At 39.4% G+C, this 21265-nt stretch overlaps 1 protein-coding gene across 13 annotated transcripts in view; it reads left to right on the top strand.

Annotated features, from left to right (window-relative positions):
• Positions 1-21265, top strand: part of MBNL2 (muscleblind like splicing regulator 2) — a 116531-nt gene that overhangs the window by 18946 nt on the left and 76320 nt on the right. For 10 of the 13 annotated variants that reach the window (XM_074145709.1, XM_074145742.1, XM_074145733.1 and 7 more), the window contains exon 1: positions 19851-20024. In XM_074145709.1, the coding sequence (XP_074001810.1) occupies positions 19851-20024 (174 nt within the window). Of the gene's footprint in view, positions 1-19154; positions 20025-21265 lie in introns of those variants that run through there. The other 3 variants (XM_074145694.1, XM_074145686.1, XM_074145750.1) reach the window with 2 other exon arrangements.

The following is a 21265-nucleotide window of genomic DNA, read 5'->3' as shown; positions in this document are numbered from 1 at the left end:
TGTATTTGCAGTTGTTAGGTAAATAGTTGGTAATAAAAGTATTTTGGACCAGATTCTGGTACCTCTTTTCATTTAGTAGTATCTTTTCCTCTTAATTGCTCTGTGGATTTCATCAGAGCTATTAGTACAGTACCGTCTCACTGTGTGCAGCATGTCTGTTTTCAAGGAATAATTACTCTGTTTAGAATTAGAATTTTTAGAATTTAAACATTAGAATGTTTAGAATTTCTTCATTTTCCTAAGGTAGGGTTTACTAATTAGTTACTTGTCCTGAAATAGTGTTGTGACTGCAGGATGCTTATAAAGAAAAATCAAGTTCTTCATTTCTAAGCATATATTTTATAGAAATCTAAAATAATCACATGCTACAATGTGGGGATTTTTTGGGTTTGGTTGGGTTTTTGGGGTTTTTTTTGGTTTTTTTTTTTTTTGAGAAAAAAGTAGCTCTTAACAGTATGTGGGATTTCAGGCACTCATGTCTGCTAACACATTTCTGCTGTGAATGAATGTTGTTCTCTGTTGCTCTCAAGTATGTCAAGAATAATCTGTACTGTGCTTATTTGTAAAAAGCTCTGTAAAATGTTCAGGTTTTGTAATACTGAGATGAGAAAAAGACTTAGTGTTCAAATGAAATTATTCATTAATGATTTCACATATGGATTTAATTTCCTAAATCATTAGTTAGACACATTGCTAAGATTTAAATTTCACTCAATAGCCATTAGTGATACCTGGTTTTCTAATGTTACAAGAAAATTCTGATTATGAGGATTTTTTTTTTCTCTTTCATGAAAGAAATGTATTTTTTTTTAAAGCCCTGTGATTCCCTACCCCCCTTCTTTGTGAATAAAAACACATGGCCGTTACAAAGTTGTAGCAAAAGAGAGTAAAATCACTTGCTTTAGAATTTCTTAGTATATATTTTCTTTTTAAAACCATTTTCCAACCCTTGATTGTAAAGCTCATTTGATATGTTTAATTCAATGGGTTATGGTTAACTAGTGTGAACCAGTGCTATGTAACTGGTCTGTAAACAGGCGGAAATTATAGCCTGAGGAAAATAAAACTCATTTCAAGAGGGTGTCAGTGCTGAAAACTAGTTCAAATAATAGTAGTATTAACTGCTTGACTAATTAAGCTAATCTTCTTATACGTTATTAGCAAATGCAGTGACAGTTGTTGGTTATTGATATATGGAGTCCAAAGTCTCCTTTTAAAAACAAACTTTTTGGCTGTATTTGGGATGGAGGGTGTGTGAGGAGAAAGAAATCATGGGGCCCTTTTCTAGAAACTGCCAACTTAATCTCCCGAATTTTTTTTAGTATTCTTTTCTAATAAGGCCATTAAAACACCGGGCTCTCCCTCTGACAGCACTGACAATGTGAAGTTCTTAGTTCAGTATTTTGGGCACACTAAAGAATGAAAATTTTGGGGCTGTGAAAATTGAAGCGCATACCCGACAGATTAAATGCAAAATCCTTATAACTAACAAGAAGAAATACTAGTTATGCAGGGGACTTCTTGTGCTGGTGATGATTATTAAAGCTGTTGAGAGCTGCCAGTGTGCAGCTTGCCACTTCTGCAGAAGACCTGTAGGATTCCTGGAGCCTTAAGTCTGGCAAAGGACCTGGTGGGCTTGTGGTACCTTAAACTTTGCAAGTTAGGAGAGCTCAGCTGGTAAACAAAAGAGATAAATGCACAGGTTTGTGCTCTTCCCTCGCTCCCTCCTCCCCTTCCTTTTTATAGCTAGATGTATGTCCCCCAATGCATACACTTGTATGTAATAGGCACACATTCATAAAACTACGGTTTTTCATTTTTGTGATTTTTGCTATACAAACCCAATAGCTAATAAAGAGTAGGAGGGATTTAGTGGTAGTTGTTGCATAAAGAAATGGATCAAGAAATAGTAACAGCTGGTTCATATCAGAGTCTATTACTTTTTTGACAATTTTACATCAATAATTTTTTATCAGTTTCTGAGTGGATGATAAACAGGGATTCAGGAAGGTCTGGGTGTCGCACATTGCTGAGCTCATAAACAGAGACAAGGTCGGTCTGGAGGTTCGTGTGCTGTAAAATCTTCTCTCCTGCAGAGAGTACAGCGCCTCTGACAATAGGCAGAATTAGAGAATACAGGTAAGGAAAAATACAGAAATGTTTTCCCTCTGTAGTTTTATGGAAGAAAGCTAGGACTTAGTTAGAAATGCCTTTTTTTTTTCTTCTCTGTGAATTTTGAAGGCAGCTTTTCAGTATGAATTTTGTGTGTGATAGCTTTTAAGAGATAGGCCTAGCAAATAATTTTTTTTAATATATATTTTTTTTAACCCTCTATCCTTCTCTCCTATCCAGGCTGAATACTTTTTTCTCCTGGGTTTCTGGGGATTTTTATAGTGATTTCTTATTTTTTTTTTTCTCTCCCCAAATTCTCTGTTATATATATATTCCAGGTGTACCAAACGGCTCAGCCCCCTGCCCCCCAGAACCTGTCATGATATTTGTACTTCATAGGTATTAATGGCAGTGTTCCGAACTTATTCTAAAACTAAGCTTAAATTGCAAAGTGGCAAGACTTCCGTTTATTTTCAAGTGCTCAGAGGGATGATTTTCAACGCTGGGTTTCAGCGTCTTGGGCTTACACCTTAATGCTCTCCTCCAGCAGCTTCTCTGTGGGAGACTCCTGACATTGAGGCAAGGGAAGAGGCTGCCTTGTAGGATATCAAAGCCTAGTTTTACTCCATTTTTATGGTTTTTGGGTACGTACTCCTTCCCACTTTGCAGATGGTCTGCAGTGCTGTTACCAGCAGCTATACGCATATTTCAAGCCTACAGCTGCACTGGTTTGTCAGCAGACACCTCTGGTGGGACGGGCAGGACCATGGCTGGCAGGAGCATACCTCTGCGCCCACTTAATGATTCGGGACTTCATCACCGCCTTGTGTTTTATTTATTTAAAAGGCTGTGATAACACCTATGGGATTTCCCTGACGGCTGCGTTCCCCTGTGGCACAGCATCCCCAGCCACAGCCCCCGACTGCTGCGAGGAGACCCAGGCCACCCTTTCCCACCTCCATCTCCTCGCCCCGCAGCCGGAAGGCGGTGGGGCCTGGGGCACCTCCTCTGGCTGGCAGGAGGCTGCTCCTGTGGAGGAGGAGGAGGAGGCTGGCGTGTGGGCTGCTGCTTCTGCCAGGGATTGCAGTGCTGCAGTCCTTATTGGCATGCTGAACGTGCGCCGGCAGCGCGCTGCTGTCCTGCAGCTCTAGCCCTTGTGCTTGAAAACTTTTCATGTGTTTATTGCTTGTTGGATTTTTATTTTTTTTTTGTTGGTTTGTTCATTGGTTTGTTGGTTTTTTTTACAGCTCCTTTTTGTATTTTATTCCCTCTCTGCTAATCATGGGACATGTTTTGGGGCTGAATTGCTTAATCGCCATAATTTTAAGAGGGTGGGGAGAAGCCAAAAACACCCTAAGATTTTCTTTGCCACAGTGGGGAAGGCATGAAAGGCTTTGAAATTGGCTGCACTGCTGTGTTTATAAAGCTGATGCATCCCCCCTCCCCACCCCCGCCATAGTTCCCCCCCCTTTATTTTATTTTTTTTTCTTAAAGACCTCATTTAATGCTCACGACTTTGTGCAGTGAGGCCACTTTCAAAGGCTTCGGTATCCACAGTAGCAGCTCTTTGAAGTGGAAACACCGGTGGGGGACCAGCCTGAGGCTTAATCTGTGGTGTAAAAGGTCCTAAGTGGTAAGAAGCCACAACAGGCGCCTCCTCCTCTCTTCAAGGGGAGCAGCTGAAGAGCAGTACTTGAAACTAAACCCCTCTCCTGGACCTGGACTTCACCAGTGGAGCTGGAAGTGGTTGGACACTTCCACAGGTCTTGAGGGTTCCAGTCCCCTTCCTCTTTCTGGTTTCCTGCTCTCTTTCTGTCCCCGTGTCTCTCCCCAGTCTCTTGAGGAGCAAGACACAACCACTGACGGGCAAGGGAGTGAGACCTGAGAACAAACACGTGTTTCTACAGTGGGTTTTTTTGCCTTTGAAGCCAAGTTGGTAAATCATCCTTCTGGAGCACAGAGCAGGTGGCACAGTCACTTGTGTGATCTGCCGGCCCTTGTACGTGTCTGTCTGGTTAGGTCTGTGGTGTTGTCGTGGCCCCAGGAGATAAAGTTGTGCCTTCACGTCGTTTGGTGGTCCCTGTCTCCCCTTTGGCATGAGGATGATGAGGGAGATTGTGCTTTTTGGTCGCCAGTGACTCACATTTAAGTGCCTGAAGATAGGTAGAACGAGTCCGCCATATCTGAAATCCATGTGTTTGAAATAGGAGATGAAAGTGTTGAGTTTCTCATGGGAGGGCTTGAGGATCAGCGTGTCCCTATGGATCATTAGCCAGCCCTGGCTGCAGGACAAGGCTGTTGGTAAGGAGCTGCCGTCCCAAGGCAGAGAAGGCAGAAGGCTAATCTGAGGACAGCAGTATGTGCCTTGACTGGTGCATGACTAGCTGTTTGTCACCCAGGGGTGAGAGGCTTTCTGAGGAGGACGCTCCTTCTCAACCACTGGATTTAGTAGCCATCGGTGATTCTGACGCCTCTTTAAATAGTCTGAATTTTTAAGTTGAAAAGTTATTTTAAACTTGTTCCTTTTTTTGACCTTCAGTACATCACCCACCATTCAACTTCACGTCCCAGCTGTTTGCCATATGCAAAGATAACTGTCTGTTTTATGGCTACCTGACTGGTAATTCACTGAGTGCCCCCTAGTCAGAATTTAGTGGCCCTCATCATCAGTCTGTATGAATGTCATACTCTTTCTGTTGTCAGAAGGTCATATAGGTGAGCCTTTCCATAGCGCTGGTGGTGCTGTTGCTGTTCTCCTCCTCTTCTCTAGCTCTGCAGTAATCTCTTTGAGGTGGGGGGGATCCGAACTTAATTTATCACTCAAGAGTTACATGCCCCATGACTATGCGTAGTACCGTAATTCTTTTCTGTTTTCCTTTGATATTGCCAAATGTTCTGCTTGCTTTATAGTCCATCAACTGCTGAGTATTTTGCTGAAGTTTTCATCAAATTGCCTGTAATGTCCACAAGACCTTTCCTCTGTAATAGTGTCTTGTTTGAACCTACCCTTGTGTGTGTACTGTTTATTACTTTTTTGTTTTTCCCTTCATCTGCATTATTTTGTCTACCTTTATGTTAAATTCTTATGTCATTTTATCACCTGGTGTACTCATTATCCTGAGATCCTTTTGTAACTCTTCACAGTTGGCTTCAGGTATGACTTTGCAAAAATTTTATGTTAACTGCTGCAAACTGTCTTTTGTTGTTTATGGTTATATTGGAAAGCAGAGGAAGACAACTCTGTTGGTAAACTTCATTATGAAAATTACAGTAGACTAGTAGAAGTAAAAACATACTATTTAACCATGTGAGTTTTTTGGGTTTGGGGGCTTCTGTAGAATTTGTTGACCCTGAATTTCTGCTCTGACTTCAGTCTTCATACCATCTGCAAATGCTTAGCGTTTTTAGCTAGCCTTTATAATTAAATTTCTTTTAACATCCATAAGACTCATGTTATCATGAGAACTATGTACCACAAAAATCTTACACAATGATAGAGAGATTGAGATGAATGATATCATGAGAACTAGGTACCACAATGAGCTTACAAAGGTGAAATGATTCATTTGCTTTTATTTTGCTTAATTTTGAGCTTTTAGGATTTGTATTTTCCCGCTCTTCTCTATGGTTGTGAGAATTGTACTCTTTAATAAAATCTGACAGTTCCTTGGAAACATACCTGTGGCTGATAAGGCTTTATGAAATGCACTTGATGTTTTCAGGCTTTTGGTGAAATTGGTGAGAGGCAGCTGTGCTGCAGTAGGATTGTGTCCTTAAACCTGAGGGTTCTTGTGATAGGAATCGATATGGAGTGGTGTTGGTTTTGTTTTGTTTTGTTTCCCAAAGGGAAATGAAATTAAAACAGACTTAGTAATAATGGTCTGGTTTGGTAAAGGTGACCACCTGTATCTCAACCCTCTTGGCTTCCAGACACCAAAATGTTAGCAAACATTTTACTTAGGGGAAAGGTAAATAAGATGGTTTTCATCTTCGGTATGCTTCGTTGCAAGGTAAAAATGATTGCCTTGAAATAGGACTTTAGAAACAGAGGGTGAGTGTCTGCTTTTCTGATTTAAAAATACGAATCTTTTTTAAATTTTTATGCCTGTATTGACTCCAGTGCTGCAGTTATGAAAATTAAATTGTGTTGTGCCTTGCACATCAGCAGGATTCTTCTTTAAATTTTACCTCGAGGACCTTGCTCCTCTGGTGAATATTTGGCAATAATGAAGACAGAAAAAATCTGGGACATTAAATTGTGGATTTCCATCTGACTTTGCAGAACCATAATAAGTAAGTTTTAAAAAAAAACAAACCAACCAAAACAAAGGAAAAAAAACCCCAAGAAACACCAAACCCTCTTAATATGTAAATTGAGTGAACTTTGTTCATGAGAAATCCTAAAAGGATAAAACTAGAATACCACTGCATCTTTTTTGTCTCTCCCTTTTCTGTCTTTCCAGAGTATAATAGTGCTTTTTTTGGTAGTGGACCAGGCAGTTCTGTTCAGTTGCTGTAAAGTGGTACCATGGTTACTACTATTTCAGATGATGGGCAGAAGGATAAACATGGAGAAGGGCCTTTCAAGTAGATTTTCAAGATTAGATTCTAGAGTCCATGCATTGTAATAAAGTGGGTATCTCTGTGAAAGCCAAATATAACCAATGTGTACTTGCAGGCCGTAAAGTTGTAAAGGATTACCGGAGGGCATAATTTTGACTGAGAGAGAGTTGGTTAATTTGTCTGGTGTTTTTTTTTTTTTTTTTCTGCTCGGATTTGTTTTTCTCACCTGCTTTGTCCTGGAAATGTTGTATGAAATGGAAAGAAGTCCTATCAAGTGTCAGGGGCCAGTGTGTGCTCTAGGCTGGAGGTTAGAGGATATAAAATCTCTTATTTACAAGCTAAGCAAATATTGCATTTAAATGAGGCACATTCAACACAGAAGTCTGATGATTAATTTTTTTGCAAAATTGTTTTTTGGAATAAAAATGTGTGTAAGCATAACAGCAGTCCAATTTTTGTTTATAAACAGACAAGTTTTTATTGCTGAATATTGTTGTTGATGTTGTTTGTTTGACCAAATCCGATATATTTTTGGGCTACTTACTGACTTTGTAACACAGAAAATTTTATATTATCTTTCAAAAATAGTGCCATTTATTAAGGTGAGATTTATGCAGGGTTAAAGGAAGTTTTTGAAATGCGATTTAACACAGGAGTTGTGCAAGGCAATACGAATCATACAGTGCAAAACAAAATGTAGCTTTAAATACCCGTTTGGGACTAAGCTTCAGTACAACAAATAAATTAAAGCTTTGAAAAGGACAAAACTGTCGAGACTTATTTTAACCAGTCCAAATTTTTCTGCTGCAACGTGAGCAGAAAACTCTCTCTTGCCAAAAGCCAGTTGCTTGTACTCAGTGTCACGAGCGTATCCATTGCTTTGGAAGCGCTGGGGAGCACCAGGCTGTGCTTGGCAGTACTGCTGTCCCCAGCAGGAGCGAGAAATCTCGGCGGTTGCAGGTAAGCAGAGATCGTAGAAAAAGGTCTGGGAAAGTGCTCTGTCAAAACGTACCTGGGAAATGTATTCGGTTTTCACTGCAAAAATATTGCAATTCATTGTGTCAAAGGATGAAAGAGCTCTTTCCACTTTCCTATTGAAACACAGTTTACAATGTATTCCTGAATAACTGTGTGCTTATTTAGGTTATGATAAAATGATTCAACCATATGAAAATAAAGTGTCAAGGTGGAATTGTTTCAAGATGGCTGAAATATTTCTACTTCTCCCCCTGGTATTTTCACCTATCAGTCTGAGGAGGCAATGAGATGCAGAAATTTCCTTCAGGAAGGTTTTCAACAAGACCTGATGAGAGTAGGAAATACTTTTTCCTATTGCTCTCTTTCCGTATTAAGTGGCCAAGTTAAAATAGAGAGGGACTGTCATTTAAATATTGAGAAAATTTTTGATTTCAGGCAGGGACATGCCTGGGTCTGGGACATAGGAGTACTGGACTAACGCTGCCTAACCAGTCAGTCTTGCTTCCTGAATCCATTCCCTTTTCAACTTTTAAGGTAACAGAAATGAAAAGGAAGGCTCTGTACATTAAAGTTGCTTTTACAAACCCAAACCAGGTTTGGATTTTTTCCTTCCAGAAATCTGAATGTAGTTTATGTCCCCTTTTACTGTTGCAGACAACTGAACTATGCACATGGCAGGAAAATGAGTATGAACTTACCCGATGTCCTTACTGTAGGCTAATAAACTTTCTGAGTTTGTTCCTGTGCATTCTCTCTGTGCATTAAGTACTTTGTCTCCTGTTACTTATAAAAATAATGAGAGAAAAAAAAAGTTTATTTTCTAAAATGCAACTGGGTTAAACAGTAACTTTCTTGAAGTGGCAACGGGTGGTGAGCTTTTTTGGATGGAGGGGGACGTGTTACACAAATTAAAACAACAGATCAATATGACCCATTTTTATTGGGTCAGTGCTTCTTAATCAGTGCTCAAGCAAAAGGAAGGTCAGTCACAGTACACCAAACTCCAAATTCGTCATCCTAGAGATCAGAAAAAAATTGTTTGCTCTGGTAGGCAATTTCTGCAGACGGTTATTTTGCATTCCTTCCAGTTGTAACTCCGTTATTTGCCTCAGGATTAAATTGAAGTTTTCAATGTTTCCAGGAAAACAGAAATTTACCAGAACTTGCAAGTACTCTGAGAAAAGCTCTTCTTTGTTTCTCTGCCACCAGTTACAAAAACAACTTTAGAGGAAAAGCATTCTCTTTCTGAACTCATGATACCTATTTGACAATGGAATAGTGGTTCACTAAATGCAAATTTATTTCATTCCAGGGAGAATAAATTTCCATTATGTATTGTCAAACACAATGCAGGTAGCCTCTGAAGTCTTAAATGTCGGGGGTGGGAGGGTGTGGAAAAATAAATGGCATGAATTTTGGAAAGAAAGTCTTTTACTGTCATCTTCACAATGAGCTTGATAAGATATTTTCTTTATTTGCCTCAGAGCACTAAAGATAATCAGACAGGAAGCAGTCTCTCTGTTCAAAACACAAAAAGGCAACCTGCCTTCAGAAGAGACCAATAACCTGTTGAATACTACTGCTTTTTTTTTTTTTTTTTTCTCCAGGGCTGTGCCTAAAAAACCCATTACTGGTCTTTGAAGAATGGCTTTTAATGGAAGATTTCAGTTTCTGTTACAGAAAACATTTGCTGTCTGGATGTTAGCATAAAAACATTATTTAAAAAAAATAAAATGAAATTGCCTTTGAAGGTACTTGATAACAATCTGCTATTCCATAGGTGACTTTGAAATTAGGTTCATGTTCTGTCTCTTTAACTGCTGTAAAATATAAAGTATTCTGACATAGACGCTTAATCTGGCTTTACAGATGTCCCCTGAGATACGTAAGTAGTAAAGCACTTGCATATGTTCTGCTTTATGAGGATTTCTTTAGTTTTGGAAGTAAAACTGTTGTTGTGTGTAACACACACGCTACTAATAAGAGAGGGGAATGGAATCCCTGCGATAAAATGGACACTGATGAAGGCTTGCTTGGGCAACCCTCTGAGAAGTAAAGACACTATTGAGCTTTTTCCTTTTCCCTGTTGGAAGTGCTTTCCTATTGTGATGAGCTGCTGCTTCCAAAATGTGTTTGAGATGCTTGTGAAAAGCTTCAGGTCTAGCAGAATGCTGTCGGAGTGCCTCTCTTGGGCTCCTTCGGGCACACTCTCAGGTGTTCCTCCTTCTCCGTTGGATCGCTAAGAAAGCATTGCTTCTGGAAACACTCCTAGGTGATGCAGCTCGGGGTGGAGAAGAAAGGGTCTTGGTGTTTCTTCCTCTTCCGGTAGGTTTGAAAAGCACTTTTCTCCAAGCTTTACTTTTACTTGGAAGGAAAAGGTACATTCCCTCTTCTAGTTTAACCCATTCAGGGCTAATAAAAAGCCTGTAACAGCACAGGTTTACTTAAGGGGTTTTGTAATCAGTCATCTTACTCCTCAGCTCCATTTGGTGTTTTCAGATTTTTGTAAATCTCTGAAGTCCTGAAGTGTCTCCTTCCATATCCATGCTCCTCTCCTGAGAGTCCAAGCTTTTGTCAACAGTTGTGAAAACCAGTCAGGCTCCCTCTCCGTATTCTGCTTTCTGTGCACATGATGATGAAAGATGCTTCTGACAGAGCAGCGTTCAAAAGGGAGTAGGCAAATCCATGGAAGAAAAATCCAGTGAGACCTTTTAAATGCAAAGACATCAGTTACAGGTTGCTGGGAGAAGATTCATGGAAATTATTGCACTCTATTTGCCCTGGTTTGGCACTCTTCTGTAGACACCTGGTATTGGCCACAGTTGGAGACTGGTTATTTGGCGAGATGGACTTTTCAGCTGACCTGCTAAAGTCATCCTTGGGTACTTCGGTATCCTGTTCTCAGGTGAAATGCAAATGGAGAAAACACAGAAATGCGGTTATTTTATCTCACGATAGTAATGCTGCTTGGATTTTGTGCTGGGAATCTGTTCAGCAGAATGGGTTTAGAGCTTAAGAGGTGGTCGGAGTTAATAGCATTAGGTAGTGCTCTTGCTGCCCTTGCCTCGGGAGCTTTGCATGTGCCGTGCAACTTCCCTGAGCCTGGGTAGTTTGTAAGAGTGTATTATTAATAAAGCTATTGGCAGTCTTAAACATGTTTTCAGCTTGTGAGTTCAACATATCCTAATTTACACAGAGTCCTTGGTTTATTCAGACCTATCCTTGTCTTTCAGTGCAAAGGGATGCTGTTTGTCACATAAACAAGTACCTCGGTAAGAGTTCTTCCTTCTGGGCTTAGTGTGAAACTGGAGTAGAGAAAATAGAAAATTGACAACAGCCTGAGCTCTTTTAAATTGTGCTCCTGTGTAACAGCATGTTATCGGTCCTTTGGCAGGTGAGAACAGTCATTTGATCACACATTCCCTCCATGCCAGTCTATAAAAATTTCACAGTACATAAGCACACTTTTCTATAAATATTTTTACAGTCCTAAAAAAATAAATACAATGTATGTCTGCAGCTGGGTGAGAGTAGAAGCTCCTATTGCACTGGGGTACCCTTCCCTGGGGAACTGGGTTTGATTAATAGCTATTATGTGGTGCACTCTGCCAAAAGCAAAACATTTGTGACCACAAGAGGCCAAGTGATAACGTCATTGCTGCCGGGGATGATTAACACTGCTTGTGGAGGCACAGAAACAGAAATTGCTTTTGCCCTCTTGTCAAGGTGGGAGCAGAATTTTGTGTATGAAATTCATACACATAAGGGATGAAATCAGGTTTTCTTTGGACTTAGAAACAAGAAGTGTTTAAGTTACAGACTGTGAGAGAAGGTACAGACCAAGAGAGGGAGGAGAAGATTAAGTGAAGTGGGATGAATATCATTGTAAAAAAAATTAAAAATTGCTAGAAGAAAAACTGTTTTCTGCAATTGCATTTTAGCTGAAGCATAATAAGCATTAGTTTTATCAGCATGACTTTGAAGCACTTTGATGTTAGAAAATACTCTCGTGGGCTCCAGTCATCTACAGATGTAAAGTTCAGCAGAAATATTTCACGGTCCATTAGCAAAGTCGTACAGGGGATGTCTGAAAAGGTCCCAGGCTGTGTCTGTTGTTTCGCAGTCAGTGGTACACTGTCCTCCTCACCTGCTTCCTTGGGGACAAAGGACGTTAGCGTTATTATATTCTAAAGCCAGCTTCAAAGTGAACTGACAGGTTTTAATAAGAAGCTCATTGCCCTACTGTAAATAGCGTGGGGCACACTAAAACGCCTGAACCTGGCGCATTAGTGATCTTGACAAGGAGAATATGGCTCATTTAGCAAAACGGATATTTGGAGGTCATGTTCAGTTTAAATAAAACAGACTGGTATTTTCTAACCTGTTCCTGGACTTCTCTTGGCTTAACTAAAATAGTTAGGATTGACTCTGGGTATGTTCATCTGAGTTACAGTTGACAAGTGTTCATCTCTGGTTGTATAACAGGCAAAGAGAGATGTTGCAATAGTTATCTCCAAGTTAAGTAAATAAAATAAATAATGGTTCTTTTGTAAGTCAGGACACTTTTGACTTCAGCAGAGTTCAGGTCAAATTCATACAAGAACCGAGGTTAGAATTTTGGTATTTTTGGTTTCCGGCCACCTGGTCAAACTAGCGGGCTGCTGCTCTGATAGGGCAGTTCTGACTTCTTCCTCATTTGAGCAATACTGGTTTGCTTGATGCCAAATGGAAGCTGCTTAACTTCTTAACAAAGTGGAAAAAAACCCTCAAAATGATTAAAGAAATCTTTGCAAGTTTCACTTGAGATTTGTGGAAGAAAATGCATTCAGCACTTTCTAATGTAATTGAATGTTTTTTCTTAAAAATGTTACGGTGGCAAAAAGGTTTTCCATTCTTATTTGCCATCAAAGAATGGATGATGTTTCATGGAAGTCTGTCTTGTTTTCTCTTGTTTCTTGAATACAGGGAATATTATTTTTGTGACTTCACAACAGTTCAGAAAAGAGCCAGAAGCCTGATTCTGGTTTTAATGCTGTAATTTTACTGAACTACACAAAGGCATTACTAAACTCTACCATACGTTGTCCAGTCTTACTAGATACCTAGTATTAGGTTACATATAAAAGGTATGAACGTTAGAAGTTGGTTCAAGAGAAAAATATGAAGCTGGCATAGTACTTACTGATGAATGGTAGCTCTGTGCTGTTGCATCACTTTCTGGTCCTGTTTCCTCATCTGGTGGGCTGATGGGGTGAGAAAAGCCTATCCACCACATGAAAAATCTCTTGCATGTTCTCTCTTTAAGACTGTAATTCATTCAAATGTGATTAAAATCATGCCAACTGCCATGTTATTTGTCTGTAAAATTACTTTTTTTTTTTTTAATACATGTTAGCATCTTTTGACATAAGATCCTCTCCGTATTGGTTAGTGGGGTATTTTGCACAGTGAGGCTCGAATTAGTGTGCGATGACTGAGCGCTAGCCTTGCTTTTCAGGGACAGGGAGCACGTCCCGTGGGATACAGCATCATAATTAGAGGAGCTTGCAATGAGGAGCCAGGCCTCCTGCAGGTGGGATGCAGGGGAGAGAGCAGGGCTGCAGCCCATGCCACCATGTCCCACCACCACCGCCCGCTCTGCTCTCCACTCCCTCAGGTGTGGGGCATGGGCAGGTGGGCACGTCTCGGTTGAGTTGGCCAGCATGCGTGACACTGGGGGCTTTATGCTGCTGTGTTGGCTTTATTCTGCACCTGGGGAGGCAGATCATAAACAGATCCAGCTTTAGCCTAGGATTAAGCTGCAGCCTTGCTTTCCTCAGCTGGGAGTCTGAGGGAGGGCAAGAGAAAACAGCGCGGGGGAGTCAAGGAAATGGCAGGGAGCTGGAATTGAAAGCAATGCTGGAGTGTGCTCGTGGGGTCATGGGGGTCCTTTGGCGTGCAGCTTCTCTTCGGTTTGGAGGCCTTGAATGCTATTTAAAGCACAAACAATGGGGAAAAAAATACATTTAAAAGAACGTAACAGTGAGGTTTAGTTGAAAAACTGAAGCAAAGTTCCACCATCTTTTGGACTGAAGCGTGTGCCAGCGTCTCCTTAAACACATGGCTGTGTCCTGAGTGCTTTGAAAGTGGAGTCCACTCTGCAGCTGTAAACAAGAGCTATGACTTAGCAATTTTTGGATACCTTTTCCTGGCACCTTTTCCTGGCCTTAAGGGTGAGGGTTCAGTAGTTGTCAGTCTTTGAATATCTGTATTTCCATTGTGAGTGTTCAAGATACTTAACTTGATCTGGTCATAGAAGGATCCCTATGTATTAAACTTATATAGGGAATCTTTCCACTGGGTTTTGGCTATAAACCTAGTGAACTGCAAAACAAATTTCCTTTGCAAACATGGTCAGCCACTGAAGGAGCTGCAGCTTTTTGAAGGAACACAGTGCCTGTCAGTGATCTGAAGATGAATCTATAGAGTGGGGCACATTGATTAATCCTTGTGCTTGGATGTCATAGCATGTCCTGGGACATCTGGGAATGGTTGCATTTTGTCCCACATTGCCTGTCCCAGGTATATTCACTGACTTGAAACCACTAAGTACAGGATGAAGGGAGTGGCTAAACTGAGGGTATTATTTCTTATATATTAGTTTATCTGCTGGACAAATAGGAACGTCATGAGAATGTGAGTTAAGGTAATTTGTGGTTAAGACGTTGCTGGTTCATGAACTAGTATTGTGGATTGTGAAGCTCATGATACTTGCAGTTAACTGTGTCTAAGGGTAAAAAACCTGTTTTCCGCTGCTTACAACTTTCAGCCAGACCTTGAAATTTCAACCTGAAATCCCTTGTGCCTGGCGTCTACTGCAGGGTCACTGTTCTATTTCTTTGTTAAAAGATTCCTGAAGCTAATTGAAGACTATGGATGTGATTTTCTGGAAATAAGCAACATGAATTTGTGTACTTTGGGTCAAGGGCTTAGAATCGGGCAGTGTCGTTTCCCTGGGGAACTTTGGTCCTCTTGAAAGCATTCCCATGTTTGGCTAAGCTAACAGTCTCTCTCTGAAGAGTTGCAGTATATGCATGCTGGGTTTGAAAACTAAATTCTCAAGCTGTTCTTTTGGCATTACTGTCCAGCAGATCAATTTTGGTAACTGTAGGTAGGTCCTGAAGGTGAGTTTTATCCCACCTGAATTCACGTGTTTAACTGAATTTGGGCAGCAGCAGATACCTGTCCTGACAGTCAACAGATTTCTGCCCTGCTAGTGACCTAAAGGAGGAACATCCTGCTTCCGCAACATAGCAAATCTTTAGGTTTTGTTTTTTTTTTTTTTTAATTCCTGATTTTTAAAACAGGCCTTTGTAAATGATCAAACTTGTAAAGCTATGTATAGTTAGCACTTCTCTTCTGGCTTCCTAGGAAAGAAGAGTTTGTATACTTTAAACAGCAATCCCTCTTGGGTACACCTGAGGGTTTTCTGACTTTCAATTCTTGAGTTTCTGATGTATATGTAGAAGAGATATATAGATCATGTTGATAAACTTTGACGGTAGAAGCAACACATTGAGCCCCAGTCTTGATATCTCTTACTGAAGATTTTAATGTAATGAATAATACCGATTGCTTAATTCTCAAAGTAAAGTAAAAAACTGTTTTAGCACCTTTTGAGTTAACTTAGTGGTTCCACTGGAGCTCTGTTTTGGGGCCGTGTGGAGGACTCTGCTCCTTTACTGAAGTCATTACCTACAGAGTTGACTTTTTGAAGATGAGGTCTTTGCTCGTTACTACACGTTATCTACTGAAGTATGAATACAACATGTCCAGGAAGCTTCAGCTTCTTCATTAGACAGATACTAGGTAATCCATTGCCACATAATCTATCTGATAAGTAAAACTACTGTGCCAAAGCAGCCCATGTTTTGTATGTAGCAAGAGCTCCTGTTTTCCAGCTGAGAGATCCAGCTGATTTGTAATAGGGCAGGACTTTGCGCTCACTTGCAACTCCTAAAGATGCTGGCTGCCTAGTGTTCCTCAGAATGAGAACCTTTTCTGGGGGCTCCTAGTGCCTGTATGCTTTGCCTTGTTTAATAATTAAAAAGATATTTTTGTAGCAGGAATTCTTTTTTATTTTGCTTACTTGGAAAAGGAGAAATGATTTTGTGGTTTAGAACAGAAAGAAGATCTGGAGCCTAATGCAGGCTCTTTCATGCTTTCTCAGGAGAACGTGAGATTGGCAAAAGCCTCCTACTCTTCCATGCTTTGTTAGCTTTTTGCAAAAGGGGAGTGATGCTTATCTGAAAAGAGGGGTCTAAAGCTAAATAGTTTTTACAAATACATGTCCATGAATTTCTTTCACTTAGCATATGAAAAACTGCATTTGTAGATGTGCATTCTGGATCAATTCCATTCATCTGAGTATGTGAGAGACTGAAAATAAACAGCAATAGTTGTAAAAAAAAAAAAAAACAACCAAACAAAATTAGTTCTTTTATACTTATTATGTTGAGTGTTTTCTTTAGCTTCAATAAGAACATTTTGTGTCTCCGTTGTTAATGTGGAAGTTTTGGTACTTTGTTTAGCTGCAGTGGGGAGTGAAGGCTTAAGCTGGAATCATTAAAAACAACAACAAAATATCTAAACAAAACCCCCAAGCAAACTGAAAAGCAAACCTTTTGCCTGGATAAGGGACCCTGTTGGTGCTGAGGGCTCAAAGCTGGTGAGATTCCATTGGTTTTGGCAGGACAGCTAACTTTGCCTGATACGTTGGGACACAAATAGAAGTTAAGAAGCAGTGGAAGGAAGAGCAGAGTTCACACTTGCTGGAGCTCTCCATATGGATGGGTTTTGCAATATATAAGGTCAGAGTGAGTTGTGATGTTAGTAATAGCCTGTGCTCTGTGAGGAATTTTACGGAGACTTTTATAATACTATTATTTTATTCATGTATTTTGCTTCCACTTCCACAACCAGCCATTTTACATTCCTGCTTTCCACTCCCATTTTTTCATTCTCTTGAGCTCTTTCCTCATATCTTGAACTCTACTTTCCTTGGTTCCTCCCATAATTTTTTTTTTTCCCAGTTTGTCTTTCCTCTCCCTTCTTGTATTGCTTCCATCTTGTGTTCAGGCTTTCCTGGTGGCATCTCTTCCATCACCCTCCTGGTGGAGGTGATGAGCAGAAGAAGTATGGCAGCTTCCTAGGATGTGGGTTGTGAACGCACAAGCCATGTAAGTGGGATAGGGATGAAGTGCTCCAAATTCTTCTGTCCCCACCATGTTTGCTTCTGCCTTCTACTGAAGGTGTGACCTCCTTCAGAAAGGTCTCGGCTCTGCCTCTCCTAAGCCCGTGTCGACAGAAACTGCTGAAGCACTCAACACCTCTTGAGAAATCAGTGTCATTATTTTTGACAAGGTGTGGATTTTTCAGATTAACTTTTCGTGCTTCCCTTTCTTTAGAAAATGGTTATATAGTAAGAAGATAGGAGGAAATTGGATGACACTGTATTTCATTTCTCTTCTACCCTCTACCCCCCAAATGGCTTTTTGGCATTAATTCTTTCTGCAGTCTCATGAATCTTGTATGTGATTCTGTTGTGTGCATTTTTTTTTTTTTTAAAACCATAGCTACTACCAGCACTGTGTGCTGTTTGCTTTGCCGCCATGTGCAATGTCTGGTTTTCTTCAGTCTTAACACCTACTACTTGAGAAATGACTTTGTCATTTTTAGTAGTATGCAGCCCAGCAGAGTATTACTACTTGTGACTTTCAGCAGTGTGCAGTACAACATTTACCCTTTTGCCAAAATTTCCGTCTGTCTCCTACATCTATTACCGAAAACCGTTACTGACATTTCTGAATTGGAACGGGTGGCTCTAGGGAGAATATTTCCTCTTTTACATTTAGCCTGCTAAATCGTCAACAAGCTATCAGCTCAACAAGCTCTTTTGGAGAGGCTCTCCTTGTCTTTCCCCCTCTCTTTCCTTTTCATCATTTACGAGTATTTTCTCACCTCTTTGTACGTTTTCTGTTCAACCTCGCTCCTCATTGATGCTGTGGGACAACATTGATGGAATACTTAATTTGAGGAATATTTAGTTTATGTACTGTACAGTTGTGTTGAATAATTTAAAAATTTACTAATTCTCTCACAACTTGTTATTCTTGATGACCAGGTAAAGCTAGCTAAGCATCATCCAGACCCATCTTACTGCACGTTGGACTTGAAACTGAATTTTTGAGCAATTAGTGTTGCACTGCCTTTATTCAGGCTAGCAGTAGCAAATTTTGGTGTAGGTATTGGTCACGTAGTCAAACCCTTTCTGGTAGTGTTACTAAGTAATAGAAAAGTCTTTTGATGTGAGGACCTGGAAGTCAGAGCTGGGATCTGTTCCTGAAACTGTGTGTGAGTAATTCTTACTCACATTACTGACTTCAATTAAATCAGATGAATTCAAGCACAGAATGGTAATTATTCTGGCATGGGAAAGCTGACAGTGTTTTTAGAGCTATTTTTACTGATGCATTTTAAAACCTCATTTATTGCAGTCCTTCCCTCTTTCTTTATTCTTGCACAAAAATAATCCATCAACTGTTTCTGGCTGGTATCTGCAAAGTAAAAGTTGTGTTCCTTTGAAGCTGAATAGACCGTGGTTTCACCATCTGCATATAAAATATAGTCATTTATTAAAAAATATTTATAATATCTAACCCTTTGATTTTCAGATCTGTTGATCTATAAAATATCCCAGGTATTTTATAGTCTCCAAAAAGCTTAAGTTCCATATTTAAGTCTTAAATTTTGATGCTGAACCATGTATTTGTAAAACTACATGAAAGCCAAGTTAATCCAGGGAAAATTTAGATAAAGGCTCCTTCATATTAAAGTGAACTCATTAGGGGATGATGACTTAGTGGTGAGACCTTTCATGAAGCCTTTTTGATACAGCCTTTAGCTTAACAGGGAAACTGACTCTATTTCTAGTTATGGAGGGGTTTTTTTCCCTGTAGTTTTGGAATGATGATTTTCTGTCTTGAATTTTTTTTTTCCCTTGAGAAACGGAGGGAGAGACAAAAAAATCTGAACAGAATACTACCATCCTCATTTCTAAGGAAGAACAAATAACAAGTAACAGCTTATAATGTAGTAACACAATCTAAAGGGCCAAACGATAAATTAATGGAAACGGGTTCTTGTATATTGTTTTGGAGACTAAGCACATTAGATTGAATTGTTTCACAACCAGCATGCCTAATTATTGTCTGCCACATTCATCTATTTAAATCATTCCCAACTTTTGGATTACTGCCTAGAATATGACTGCAATTCATGTTTCAACTGGTTATTCCCTTGTCACGCGTAACTTCATGAAGGAGGCTGATTTTGTTGGGAAAAAAGAAATACAAGTGAGCATTGGCAGTATGTTTATAATATCTGATAAAAAGGGATGATAGGTTTCGTAATGTTGATTTGAATGAGTTGCATGTGAACTGATACTGTATTTGTTTTGTCAGGTCAGTGACTTAAAAAGTGCCTTTGCCAAGTCACTTTTATAAGCGAGGACTGCTGCGCCTGTGTTCTCAAAATCCCGTCTTTGCCAGCCAGACATTGCCTTCACCTTACACCTGGCAGAAGATACCTCAGCTGTCTCCATTTGCCAATTAGTTGATGGGAAACTGAAAGCAGAAAAAGAGGAAGAATAATTATTATTATTCCTGGGACATGAACAAATGACTGCATTGCTTTTCTTGTGTAATCAATACCAGCAAGCAACCATCAGAGAATTAACATTCTATCAAGGAGTGCCATTACGTTGAAGGACCTTGGCTTAAAACTGGTGCATCTGTGATACAATCAGCTGGCCCACATGTTTTACAGACAGAAATGTGACTGAGTATGGTTTTTCCCAGCCAAAAATCTACAAGTGGGACTTAATGATTGATGAGTGACTGCTTGCTGATAAACTTTCTCTGTTTATTCTGCTTTGTGTGCGTTGGACATCGTTAATCATCCCCCACTTATTTTTTTTTTTTTTTTAAACTTTCTTTTCAACTGGAATTGAAATTTTTTTTTCTGGTTATTTTTTTGTTGTTGTGGATTTTTTCTTTCTTTTTTTTTTTCCTCTCCCTTCCCTTTGTTATTAGTTTTGGACATTTCTTTGGCATAATTCATTTGACAGCAATTTACAAGTTCAAAATCATCTTTTCATCATGGCTTTGAATGTTGCTCCTGTAAGAGATACAAAATGGCTAACATTAGAAGTGTGCAGGCAATTTCAGAGGGGAACTTGTTCACGCTCTGATGAAGAATGCAAATTTGCACACCCTCCTAAAAGTTGCCAGGTTGAAAATGGAAGAGTAATTGCCTGCTTTGATTCCTTAAAGGTAAGAAAAAGAAATTGCATGTGTAGTGAAAATGCTAAAACATTGTACTGAAAGTAAAATGTGAAATTATGAGTTATAACCAAACCAGGTTAATCAGAAAGTGACTTGTTCTTGGTAAGATGTATATTAATACAAATGTTATTTGTCATAACTTTTATTTATTGAAGCTTTGAAAAGATTTATTTCTAAGGATTTTCTTTTTCAGTGTCAATATGTTGTTTACAAAAATTGCATATGACTGGGATACAGGATTGCTTACAGCTGGTGGGACAATTATATTCTGCTGAGTACATTTTATGAATTATTATTGTTTCACGGCAAATGAAAATACATGGTGGCACAGTACTAGGCTGTTACCAGAGTCCTAATGCAACAAATCATATGGAAATAGTGCAGATTCTTTAATTTTTTTTTAATCAACAGAAGTAAGAAAAGTCTACTCATTACTTCAGCTTTGACACCATAATGGGTTGTTTACCCTTGGTATTGGGGACTCTCAGATACATTTAATAGCATTGACAATTACATGTATGGATGTTTAGAACAGAGTGAAGAGATTCTCTCCTTTCCTTTGGAGGATAGTTAGCAATTATGTTGTTAGGCCATCAACTTCTGACTTGCTAATGACATCAGGCACACTTTAGAAAACTATTTTAAAAGTTCTGTGAAAATACTTTGTGTACTGCATAAAATCAGTTTAATGACCCCATGGGATTTGGGGAGTACACAGTGTTTTCTGTGATGATACATTTGTGTTCCCATGTCAACAGGAGGAAAAAGCTTATTTCATATAAATAATTAAAGGGAAAAATTGAGCATTTCAGATTTTATTTTGAAAGTTTTAGTTGTGGCTTGGTCTTTTGAGCATGGGAGAATGTCTTGGCTTGCTTTTTAAATTTAGCTCTGTAGATCAAAATTGTGGTTACTCACTAACCGCTCTCTTACTGTCAAAACATCAGTGTGAATAAGAAGAAAAATCAGGTGTTTAAAAATGTTCATTTATTTTCATTATACTTTTTTTTTTTTTTTTGCACAATGCAGGATACTGGGCTAGCCATCTTTCGTCTGGCTTTTCTTGTTTCTTCTAGTCCTTTGAAGATTTAGAAGAAAGTGACTCAGGGAAAATGTTTGTGAGGGGGTTATGTTCTATATATTCTGCAAGCCAGAGCAGGACCTTTGGAGTCATCACAGTATGTCATCAAGTGCTATTAATGACCTTAATCCAGGGATTACTGCACGAT

The sequence above is a fragment of the Numenius arquata genome, chromosome 1, assembly GCF_964106895.1.
Source record: "Numenius arquata chromosome 1, bNumArq3.hap1.1, whole genome shotgun sequence".
Lineage (NCBI taxonomy): Eukaryota > Metazoa > Chordata > Aves > Charadriiformes > Scolopacidae > Numenius > Numenius arquata.
Note: the sequence above shows the minus strand (reverse complement) of the source record. Positions and strands in the feature narration are given on the sequence as shown.